Source organism: Aethalodelphis obliquidens, unplaced genomic scaffold (assembly GCF_003676395.1).
Source record: "Aethalodelphis obliquidens isolate GAN/ISIS:26980383/991018 unplaced genomic scaffold, ASM367639v1 scaffold10, whole genome shotgun sequence".
NCBI lineage: Eukaryota > Metazoa > Chordata > Mammalia > Artiodactyla > Delphinidae > Aethalodelphis > Aethalodelphis obliquidens.
In genome coordinates this window covers 170,245-182,784 of record NW_020837954.1, presented here as the reverse complement: position 1 = coordinate 182,784, position 12,540 = coordinate 170,245, and the positions used below count along the sequence as shown (strand labels likewise).

The window sequence follows — 12,540 nt, the reverse complement described above, 5'->3', positions numbered from 1 at the left end:
CAGACTCTCAACCACTGCGCCACCAGGGAAGCCCAAGACTCAAATTGGACACAGAGTTACTTACTTTAAAGAATTTCCCTGGTTTACCTTTCATTTGCATCCTCTTGTACAGCCACCTTATTTCTCCTGGATTCTCTTTGGCACCTCCATTTTACTTACTGTGTTTGGAGAACATTTTTCTTTCACTGAAGAGCACTGAGATATTCCCAGAAAGCTGTCTGTGAAAACCAGAATCCCAGCTTCACAGGCCCTGAGTTTGGAGCTCAGTGGTATCCCCAGGGGAGAGAATTACCTCCAGGGGAAACCAACAATGTGATGTCAAAAATAGATATACTCTCGGCCCTGGGAATCCATCCCTCCTTCCTCTACTTCTGCGGGTGTCTCTTCCTTAAAACAACTATTAGAGTTATTAGATGTAATCTTAGAAATAGTAGAAGCCTTAGACGGTATTTTATAGGGAAAGCACTGAAGCCCAGAGAAGTGAGGGACATTTGGAAGGTCGCTGATCTGGTTAATGACAGAGCCAGGGGTGTGGGGCTGCACTTCTGGGGGCTCCCTTGCAGCTGCACCCTAGGAGGTTGTATCAGTAGGTGGCTTGGGCAGCAGTATATCTGGGCTTCAACACAGGCAGGTGGAGAGCAGTTGCTATAGAGAAGGATGGAAAAGACATGCGTGAGGGAGCCAAAGGACCAGGCCAAATGACTCAGCCTCCGGGGCTTCTGTTCTGCTACCTACTGAGCATGTGTACTAATCTCCTGGAGACTCCTTTGGGGTCACATGAGATTCTACACGTGAAAGCTCTGGAAAACTATAATCCACGATAGCATGGTTTCCACACCAGAAGGCAGCCGCAATCCCCTATGGCTCCTGCCTTAGATCTTTTCAGGAGCATCCTTTTGGTGGAAGAAATACATGGTTTTATAAAATACTAGGATAACTTTCGCTGATGATCAAAGTAGGCCAGAGGGTGGCTCATTCATATGCTATGTGCAGGAGTATTCTGAAGTTCAGCCTAGCTGAACTTCAAAACAAGCCCTCTTCCCTGTCTCAGGGATGTGCTGTGCTCTTGTAGAAGGAACTTGGGGCTGGCACTCCTGATAACTTTGTTCTGCTCCCAGAAATATCGCTGCCTCTCTGAATGACCTTGAACAAGGTACATACCTTTTCTGGGGGACATTTTTTTTCCATCTGAAAAATGAGGATGTGTTGTTTTGTTCTTAGCAACTTCAGAGAAACATTCTTAAGAATGGCCCAAGGTAACAGATGGGAATGTTTTGGAAACAGGCATTCTTGATGCACATGAGGTGAAGATGTGTGGAATCTTTTAATAGTTTTCCCCTGGATGGACCTGGCTTATCCATCTAGATTGTCCTAAACTCATTGACTCAGAATGCCACTGCCTCCTTTCTTTGGCTTGGGTTGTGAGGACATGACATGGGAGTCTGCAGATGGCAAAGATGGGGGAGTTGTGGATGAACGTTGCTCTTTCACTTGTAACCTCATGAGCCCCCGCCTGACAGCCCACATAGGTGCTGCGGAACCCACAGTGCTCGGTTGCTAGACATTTGCTACCTGGGTTTGTGCACCCGGAAAAAGCTGGCCTTGCTGGGTTGGGAGGAGCAGAGCTCAGCGGCCACACCAGGGACGCTGATGTTGTTGGAGTAGCAGGAAACCCAGGGGTGGGTCCCCGAGGCAGGAGCCTGCAGGCTGGGGGCCCAGGAAGCTGTGGTGTGACCTATAAACTCAGTGTGGTTTTTGTCTGACTACCAGTGAATTCACAGCTCCCCTTACCCCCTGCGATGGTCCGCAATGAGGAAAGCCAGAAGCAAGGCACACACAATGCACTTTAATACATGCAATAGAGACAAAGAAGAACGGCAGAAAACCATCAATACCAAAGGTCCAGTGCCTTCAAACTTCCTGGGCATGGATGGGCAGGCAGGGGGTCATGAAGACACTGTTCTTACAGGGGAAATCTCGGGGTCTCATTCCTGTCCCTCCCTCCCAGAACACTTGCACAATGAGTTGCTTGAAAGCAAGACCCATGTCTTAGGTATTTTTGCACCCTCAGTACAGTGCCTAGAACTTGGAGTAATTCATGTTCGTTAAATCAATTAATAGAGAGAAACCCATTTCCTCTGCATTTTACTCTGATCTCTGCTAATAACTCTGAGAGTATTTAGATGAGACTTGAGAAACCCCATTGCCTGGGCAGAGAGTGTTAGGAAGTCAAATGTAGTTTTGTTTGTCAAATACTAGGAAAAGCAGAAAGTGCCTTTGTGGATGAGAACGCTAGTTTGGGGGCAAACCTAGTGCTGGGTTGAGCAGAGCCTTTTATGTTTCGGTAGAAGCCCAGGATCTATTTTCCTCTTGGAGAATGGGGCTAGGAACCCGATGGCTCCTGCTTTCTACTTCGGGAGGCAAAGAAAGTCAAAGGAACAAAACACCATTTTCAAAGTGTGTCAGTTGTAGGAAAAAAAATGTGTCCTATATACCTTCATATCTCTATATCCTTTTATAAAGCAGCATGTAAAACAGTTGGGACCATAAGCCCCCACTCTCCAGGACTTCTGTCCTTCATCAGGCTGAAGGATAAGCTGGGTTTGTTGCCTTTAAAGGAAAACTGGTTTGGGAAACAGCCATTTAAGCAAGGCTGGGACGGGTCAACTTAAACCACCAGGAAGTTGAAAGCCTAGGAGATAGCACCTCTGTAGGCTTTTGATTTCTTTCAGGGCGTGTAGCCTTCTCATGCCGGTCAGCCTGCAAGTGAAGGAAAATTGTCAGGGTTATAGAATCATAGACTGTCAGTGCTGGAAGGAATCATAGCAGTCATGCAGTCCTGGGGATGGCCAGTACTTGCTGTGGTTGTACCGTTGCAGACATCACTAAGATATCCTGGCACATTTCCCTTCTACACATGGTGATAGTTCAGCTAGTCACTATCAGTTTATCTATGTTGGCACAAGTCATAAAACCCATCTGCTCTCCTTTAGTTCTTCTTCACTTCTTTGTTTTACAGATGTGATAACCCAGGCCCAGAGAGGTGAAGCAACCTGGCCTAGGTAACATAGTGAGTTAGTGACATAGGCAAACCTAAGCCCCGGGTCAAATTTCATGTCTAAGATAACCAGAAGAGGCAATGCAAGTAACAGGCAAATAATTCACATCTCATCCTCAACTTTGCATGCATCCTGAGTCACTAGTAGTGAGCTGTTCACTAAGGATGGGAGCATAGGTTCCTCCCAGAGATAGGCTGGTCTACGCATCGAGTCCTATGATTAAGGATCGAGAGTTGACATCCCCTTTGTCTGGGCAAAGATAGGTTCTGCTCCCCCTGAATATTCTTCAAGTGAAGCTTTACTGATGGCCTTGCAAAAAGCCCATGGTCCCTTGGCCATATAAACAAAATTAGCAGTAAAGAAAAAGATTTCTCCTGTTTAGGTCCAATTATTTTAGCTCCTGAGTTTGAGGTGAGGATTATTGGCTGGTATTATATTATATTACATGAATTTTGAGTCTGGCTTGAAATAAAAGGCTAACAGGAGATGGGGTATTATGCTGAGTATCTGAAAAGGTCCACCTTAGTAAATCATAATATGTCTCTATGTGTTTTTCCTTTCTTAATGCTTCTTACCATTCCTAAACTCCTTTCCTCCATGTGCAGCATAGTTTGGGTGGAGGTAGGCATAAGAAGCAGCTAGTTCTTACCTTAAAAGAAAAATAACTTGGCAGTCAAGAGAAAATTGATGGCAACACTCTTGGCAAACAGCATTCGGAGCCCCAGCACTGCAAGGGACATCATGTTCACCTTCCCGGCTTGCACTGCAATTGAATGAGAATGACAGTGGTGGCTTCAGCAAGAGACTAAATTTCCTTCCAGAAATTGGACCCACAGCACCGAAACCAGCCTGCCCTGAATCACCATCATTCTTCCTGGTCTGAAGCCCAGCTTGGTGCCAGATAGCCTTCAGAGACCTAAGGCTGCTATTCACATCCAGTAAGGCAAGCTTTGGAAAAACCCATGCTTGCAGCCAGGCAAACTCTGCTTAGAGAGTCAGAGGGAATCAACTGGGCTCAGGTATGGTTTTTGTTTTCTTTTGAAATAGAATGATTTTGGGCCCCATCTGACAATGACAGAGTTTGCTTTAACCTCAGTTCTGAAGTTGGCCCTTTGGTTTCAACTAACCTTGGGGCTCATAGCAGGTCTCTGGAGTTTGAGTTTGATTGATGTTTTCAGGTTCCTTTGGCTTTGGACTTTCTGGAACAAACAGCAGTGGTCAGGGTTACAGTGATAACCGAGAGGCTTAAGGTATTTCAGGTTTTAAAACTGGATTTCAGGTTTTACTTACTTAGACTTTAAGTAAGTAAACTAAGGACCAGAGAAGTGACTTGGTTAAGGTCCTATAGCTATTTGCACAGTCAACATACTTCCTGTCCTGAGACTTTTTTCCATTGTACCATGAGGCCCACATGCAGGTATGCCTCTAATTTGTAAGAACAACTAGAATAATTAACACCATGATGAGCTGGACTGCCCTTTGTTATGGCATTCACACTAGATTAGACCTCACATGAATTTTCAACCCTAGAGTCTTTAAGATGAAGGAGACAGGGGTTGGTGAAGAGGAGAGATGGGGATGAAATAAGATGTGCTTTATCTTAGATTCCAGTGCAGAGATGCAGAGAGTTTAATGCCTAGTCAATGATGGGAATTAGCCTAAGTCTTGAGTCTGAGCCTAAGTCTTGTTTCCAGCGTGACGCCATGTTGAGAGTGATCTGTCAAGAGTTTACAACTCTAACTTCTCTTTCCCTTGACTTTTCTTCCCCACAATCGCTGCCCCTTGAGGCCAGATAGGACCTACCTGAAGTATTTTTCTTCGGTTTGAAGTCAGTAGAGCTCCAGGTTTGTTTGTTATGTTGAACTGAACATGTCACTGAATCTGGATCTCCATACTGACCAAGCTTGACGGCACTGTACTTCCCACCGGGAGAGATGACGATAGCAGGGTCATATTCTCTTATTATCTTGGATGATTCCAGACTTATAGTTACATCTTTGGGGTAGAACTCCTTCACCAGACAAGTGACATATGTCCCGTTTCTCATGACAAAAACGGATGGGTTGGCAACAGCCTGAATTTCTGTAAATATAATCAGTTTATTTTGTGAGATGATTATCCATGTGTGGGAGTTAAACCATGATGTTTTCCTCAATTCCTCTGGGGCCAAACACTACAATCCAGACTTTCCTGCCTCCTGTTAGTGACCTGAGCTTGTTAGCACCTCTATGAAAGGATGGCTAAGAGAAGTAGACATGAAATGCAGCAGTTTGACTTCTAGTTAGGAGCTGCTAAGAGATATATGGCTGGGAGCAGAGACAGAAAATGACAAATACAAAGAAGTGTATTTTGAGTCTTTTGAGTTTCAAATATTTATGTTTTATTAAACAATCCTCTGGACAATCCAGTTAGGCTGAAAATCTCTCTGAATCAGTTGGTTTATTTTAAATGCATGAGCCCTTGGAATGAGATCAGGGCAAGGTCTGAGAAGGACTATATAACTGGTTCCAACACTCTGCGGATGGAGGTGTTTGTGTCACTTTAGGGTGTCATCCCCATTTTTTGGACTGGAAGGGATCTGCTAAAGTTAAGTGGTCCATCTCTCTGCCTTCAGGTGAATTCTTATGTAAGGGACCACCCTACAGTTTCGTTTGAGTCTTTAATCAGAATTACAGCTATCATTCTCAGAAGTCCTTAGGAACATAAAACTAGTTTAAGCCCATTTCTTCTTGTTTTGTTCTAAGTGGAGCTGTGGAACACTGGTTACAATAATTGGGTCTCCTCCTGGCCTTCTCTCCTTTCATGCCTCATCTTGGACAGTCATCTATCTGCTACTCTGTATATGCATCTTTTTCTTTCCTTAAAACCAGAGTGGGGTTGGGGATTTTTCAAAGGGCTCTCCTGGAACGTGGAAGGAGAAAACCTTCATTGTTTTGTTTCACGGCATAGCTGAAGCCACTGATAACAGACACCGATAACCCCAGCAGTAACGGCTTGGAAACCACACGTTCTGCTCACTCACCTCCCTCCAGAACTGTGGCATTTCTCTCTTATGATACTGACTTTGGTGAGATGGATTCCAGTTGATTTTCAAGGGAGCTTGAAATTGAGTTATAGAGAAAGGAAACTAGTCCATTATAAAGCAAAACCAAAATAACCCTATCTCCTTCGTTACTTAAGAGTGTGACCCAATCGTAGTCTGATTTAGTTGGATAATTAAGCCTTGCTTGGGATTTAAAAACCTAATTTCAAAGGCAGTTGCTAATGATCACTTTGGGCTGGAGAGACCTGGCTTGAATAATTTGAATAATGTGATATAACCAACAAGACAGATGTCTGAAGAAGGTCATACACTCAGGATATTGTGCTCTGAATCTGTTACTCAGCATTTCAGATAGAGCATAATGCATTGGTTTGGTAAAACATTTTTCTCAGATCCTCTTTCTCAATTAATGTCTATCCGTTCAAAACAATTGTTTGAAAGTAAAGTGTTTAACCCATTCTTTGGTGTCATGGTAACTAAAGAAAAGGCTATCTGACTGAATTGAACCTTTTTTAAAAAATGGGATGCAGGGCTTCCCTGGTGGCGCAGTGGTTGAGAGTCTGCCTGCCAATGCAGGGGACACGGGTTCGTGCCCCGGTCTGGGAAGATCCCACATGCCGCGGAGTGGCTAGGCCTGTGAGCCATGGCCACTGAGCTTGCGCGTCCGGAGCCTGTGCTCGGCAACAGGAGAGGCCACAACAGTAAGAGGCCCGCATACCACAAAAAAAATAAAAATAAAAATTGGATGCATACAATATAGTTGCCCTATGTAACCTAGTCTATTTTATATTAGACCTAAACCAAAATTTGAAGTTGTATAAAATTTGCACTACGTTGTAGTCTAAAATTTAAAGATGTAATCACTTATCTTTTGAGAATTTCCAGGCTTTCTCCTTGGTCCACAAACATAATTATATTTCAGCATGTATTGCAACGTGCTATTTATTTGGGCAATTGTTATTTTATTTTCAGACTTTCTCTTTTTATGAGTACCCATCTAATGCTAAGGTTATGTGCTGGTAAACAATACAAAAAGAAGTGTATACCTTTCCTGAACAGTTTTTCTTAATTTATAAACTTAGAAGTCATCTATGTTCTAGATTCTCATAGAGTGTCTTACTGGTTCCCTAAGCATCGCAACATGGATAACAAATGTCACTCACAGTTTCAAAGGTCTCTGCCAATATGGGATTTAACTTGAACACAAATCAGGTAAGTTTGCTCTACCTGATTACTCTGACCAGGTTGACCATTTCTCTCCTAAATCTTCCAGCTGCCGGACATTTTACAGGTGGCAACAAGTCATTCACACTAGTCAGCTTAGCTAAAGGGATGCCTAAGGATGAAGCAACCACCTTGGAGAATTTGGGCCTCTGCCCCTCCTCCACCTGATGCTCCAACTATTAGTATAATTCTTCTAGATTTCTTTCTGCTTTCTGGGCTGCTCTGAAGATTTCAGAAATAAGTTTTTTTTTTTTTTTTAAGTAGCTACTTAGCTACTTAGCTACTTTTTTTAAGTAGCTACTTCAGCTACTCAGCCTAATATCTTTACTGTGGCCCACTCCATCTGTACTACTCCAACTCCTAGTTATACTTTTTCACGTAATGCAAACTGGATGGCAACCCTAGTCCCAGGAGTCAATTCCTCCCTAGAAATGTATGGAAAAAAATCAACTCACGGGGCTCCACGAAGAGTTTGGTGCCAGCTCCAAAAAACATCTGTCAGGTGTCCCAGGAGCACATTGCGATGCTGCCTCACAGGTAACCAGCCTGGGGCTGGCCCTGGGGCCTGGGCTGGAACATCTGTATCCTGCCTCTCCAGCCTGGGTCCCAGCCTAGAGACCCCGCCACTCAGAGAGCTACAAAGCTGCCCTTTATTAGATCAGGGGTCAAACTCATAGAGTCTCAGTTCCCTTTGAAGCTAATAATAGTTTAACTGCTGGGTAAGGAGGTGAGCATGAAATCCCCAGCCAAGAAGCACTGGGACAGGGGACAGGGCTGAGACAGAGCAAGAGAAGAGGGTGACAGGTGACCAATAGCTGCCTTCAGGATGGAAAATTTAACATCCCGTTTATTGGGAGGGCTCTCCAAGAAGAACACATTAGCTTGGGAGCAGGGATGGGGCACTGAATATTGACATTTCTTGTAATGAATGTTAGGCCGAGGAGGGTTTAGACACAGATCTTGTTCTCATATTCCAGTCCTTCTCTTGGGTCACAATCCATCTTTTTGATTAGAAACCTAATTTCTTCCCCATCACTCAGACTGAGTCTCACAATAGCAACAAACCTACTTTCTAATTCCCTGAGTCCATGGAAAGGCTTTCTAAGGACCTGAGGGTTGAACAAGAAATTGGTAGCTGACAGGGGAGCCCAGTGGTGCTATGTGTCATGGATACAGGTCAGAGAAGCCAGCGCTTGCTTTGGATTGCTTATTTTTGTTTTATAATTTCTCTTGAGTCTGGATCTAGATACAAGCCTCAGGAGGACAGAATAATCATGTGAAATAGAACTTAAGGATGATTACTCTGTCTTATCACCCAAAAATCAAGAGTCTAGGGCTAGAGCTAGGCAAAGGGAAGGATGGTTGTATAGGGCCATTATAGGTTGTCAAAACTTTAAGGATTGGGGGTTTGATTTGAAATTCTCAGCCCCCCTACCTGAGCTTCATATCATCATATTACACTCGATCACTGCAGGAAGAGAAAACCAGAGAAGCAATTGGGGTATCCCTGGAGAGCTCAGGTCAGCATCTTGACAGAGGGGCTAAGCATCAGTTTCATCTCTGAAGACTTCCAAAGGCACAGCCTCAGAGATTTGATTCTAACACGGCAGATAACTCTGAATCTCAAGTGGAAATGATTTAAAGGGAAAATGAAACACACCACCTTTTGCTCAGATGCAATTTGCCCAACATCAATCAGACTGCAATCAGTTACAACGTGATTCTGTTTCTTTCCTTCTTTTCATTGCTCTAGTCTCTCTCCCTTCAAAGATAAGAAAACTCACCAAATTCCACTATTTCCCTGGAAGCAAGAGGCAATCAAGTATGCCTGTAAGTTTATATTACCCTCTGAGAGACAGAGACCCCGTTGACACTACCAGTCCCTTTCAGGAGTGTCAGATCGCCTCCCCACATTCATGTATATTTCCCCACTTTTTATTTCCTCTGAAATAAACAAAATCAGAATCTAACCAATGCCCCATTGGTTTTGGCATTTTGGGAAGCATCTGAAAGACTGCTGTTCTCTGGACTGCTCCCAGTGACTGACTGTTGGCAGCTACCCAGACTACCTGAATATGACCCCTGGATTTCCAAACACTGGAACAGACTGCCGGTGGACAATATCTCTAGGAGAGCACCACTACCTCGCTATTGTCTTGAAGTTGGGGGCTGTGTTTCTACTTTGGATGTGGGCTCCTGAACCTTTACAGTATCCTCAGATTCAGGGCTAACAAGGGAGGTGTGCACATTACGGTTCTCGGCAGACCCAGACAAGAATGGGACCTTGGAGAACATTTAGTGTGAGCCAGGCAAGATGATTTAATGCAAGTTCTCAGCAAAAAAGAGACAAGGGCAGATTGGCTTTTATCGTCTGAGGCAGAGAAGGCTATTTTGATCTAACTCCTTCTTTAATAATATTTTTCTTCTTTCTAACCCTCCCTCTTCCTACGCTGTGACCATGACTCTTTTTCCTCATAAACAGTGGATTCTCCTTATCTAGAACTTGCCTTTTCCCTGGTCCCAGTCCCTGACCAGAGGGCCAGAAGCCTGACCAAGGGCTTTATTTAAGCAGTTGTAGAAGACTTATCAATACTAATCCTCAGAACAGAGTTTCCAAGCATACGTAGAATATGTTCTTAAGAGAAACCTAGTGAATTTGTCCTCCAATTTTCCCCTGGCTCTTTGTAACAACAATGGATTTCCCATTTAGAACCTCCTAACTTCTCAAGAAGTTGCGTTTATTCAGGACTATGCCACAACTCCAAGGGAATAAACACACTGAATAAAATGCATAACTTACTCGGTTCCACGATGAGTTGAGTCCCGTTTCCAAAGGTGAGTTGTGCTGTCAGCACACCATTTCAGACATCACGACCAAAAACCTTACTACCTATTTGCCCCCTGCCTAGTGCTTCTGTTTGGAAGGGGGTGGGTTAGCTAGAGTCATAGAATTTTGCAAGGGTTTCTGAGATCTAAGCATTTCATGTTGGCAGCTTCTTTGATGTGTGTTATCTTCTGAGTGTTGACATTGAGGGACGTCCCTATGTTTACTGCTATTATCTCCTCAAACCTGTCATCTCTTACCCCCAGATCTTGCTTCAGGATCACATTTTCACAGGGAAAAAGGAATTAACTGTCAAATGGCTATTGTCAGCAGAAACATAACTGTAAGGTTCAAGTCAATCAGAAAGGACTATGCCTCAGTTAGAGGTGGAAGGACACGATGGCTGGACCAAGAGCCATTGAAGAAAAAGACTTGGAGTCTATTAAAAGGATGCTAATACTCATAGATGACTACCATTTCTATAAGTACTTTACTACTTACAAATGGCTTGTGCTTACACTACCTCAAAAAATACTACTGTAACAAACTCCATGAGATGATATTATTAGATCTATCTTACAGAGGAAGTCACTGGAGCTAAGGGTGGTTAAGATAGTGGCTGAGCTGGGCCTGACTCTCAGGTCTCCAGACCCCAGATTCCATTCATTGAACCAGAGTAATAGATGACAGGACTGAAAGGAGCATCAGCTGTCACTTGTCAAAACCCCTGAAGTCACACAAAGTCTAAGTAATGGACACATAGGGAGAGTTTTGATTCCTTTTTCAGCATCTTTTTTTATTAAATCCCAGAATTCCCACTGGGTCATAAGACATTCACATCATTGGACTTCCTCTCTTTTCCTACTATATTGTCCCTTAGAATTGGTCTGGATGATAACCAGGATCTTAGTGTGCTAAAGCTGGAAGACACCTGGGAAATCATTTGAACCAGCTAGAGGGAAACTCGAGTTCAGTGAAGTCACAGAGCTCGTCAAAGAGGATTGGAACTCAGTCTTTGAACTCTTGGTCTAACATGCTCACCACTGCACCTCATATTTACTAGATGTGCTGTAGTACAGGTCTGGTCATTACCCAGATCTGTAAATGGTGAATGCATGGGTGTTAAGTAAGCTGGTTCACTAAGGCTAGTCAGGTAGAGGGAAGGCCACAAAAACTCTCCTGGATGGAGAGTGGACCAAGAAGACTACTGCAGCACGTACCCACCCTGGATTGTATCAGAAACTCAGTCCCTGCCCCTCAAACCATCCCTTGCTAAATTACCTGCTGGAGGGATTTTCAACAACCTAAGAAGTGTTTCCCAAGCTGATGAGTTGGGAAAATATTTAACAAAGATAATGCCAAACATAGTGGTCAAAAGAAGAAAAACAACGAGTCACTTACTTGGTTCAACGTTCAGATAGGTTCCTTTGCCGAATAGCAGTGGCTTATACACAGCTGATTAACCCAGTCTAAAAACTGCCTTTCTTTTTTCTTACCACAACCCTGCCCCCAGTTGCCAAGTCATGTGATAGTCATTGGATGGGATTTTCTGTCTCATCTACTTAACCTTTTTCCTCCTCAGTCTTGGGGGCTACCCTTCAGGACAAAGCAGGAGGTGGTTCCTGTGTCAAATAGAAATCTAGGCTTTTGCCATGTGTCACAATCTGAATTTGTGCTCTGAACGACAGAGGTTGGAAAAGAGTTTCTTAGATCAGGAGCAAAGAAAGCTAGACTGTTGATCATAGAGTGGGTGATTGTCAACCCTTGGCTATACTTAGGTGGGGCAAGATCTAATGAGTGACATGCCCCACTCAGAACCTTTTAGGAGAACTCCATTTCATATCCAGTCAGAGCTTTGCATCATTGACAGGCACTGTGTAGCAGCCAGACTTAGTATAAAATAGAACTAGAGTTTTTGGAACATTTTAATAACATGTTCATGAATTTCAAATTTGAGCAAGCTTCAATGGCATACTTAACACTTAGAAGGGACAGTTAGATTAGCCTCTGTCATATGTAAAAATCACTGTCTGTGAGATCACTTGTATGTCACTCACAAAATCTAGGGAGAAAAAGTGCATCTTCAGATCAGTTTACAGCCCATACAGGATTGCATATCATACTTTGAGAATCACTAAAATGGAGAGTGCTTCTCAGTTGCGGTGAAGTAGGGAGATGTCAGAAAACCTGAAATCGAGTTCAACTCAGTTTCTTACTTACTAAGTGTGTAATCTTGGCCAGGTTCCTTAAGGTCAGTGAGCTTCATTTGCCTCCTTTATAAAACAAGGATACTGTCTTCTGTATTGGGAGGTTGTAAGATTAAATGAAAGGGTGTATATATAAAGCATTCTGTAAATGCTCGGTGTAAGTACAATGCTTATCAGTGTTAG

The 12,540-nt window shown here is 43.5% G+C and overlaps 1 long non-coding RNA gene and 1 gene segment (V, D, J or C); one reads left to right on the top strand and one right to left on the bottom strand.

The window, feature by feature from the left end:
* LOC113622553 (uncharacterized) overlaps positions 1-12,540 on the top strand; it is a 177,406-nt gene that overhangs the window by 5,569 nt on the left and 159,297 nt on the right. The window lies entirely within an intron of this gene.
* Positions 1,826-11,589, bottom strand: LOC113622552 (T-cell receptor delta chain C region-like). The segment is given in 5 exon segments: positions 1,826-2,760; positions 3,709-3,822; positions 4,187-4,258; positions 4,863-5,141; positions 11,552-11,589. Coding segments are annotated over 3 exon segments (429 nt in total).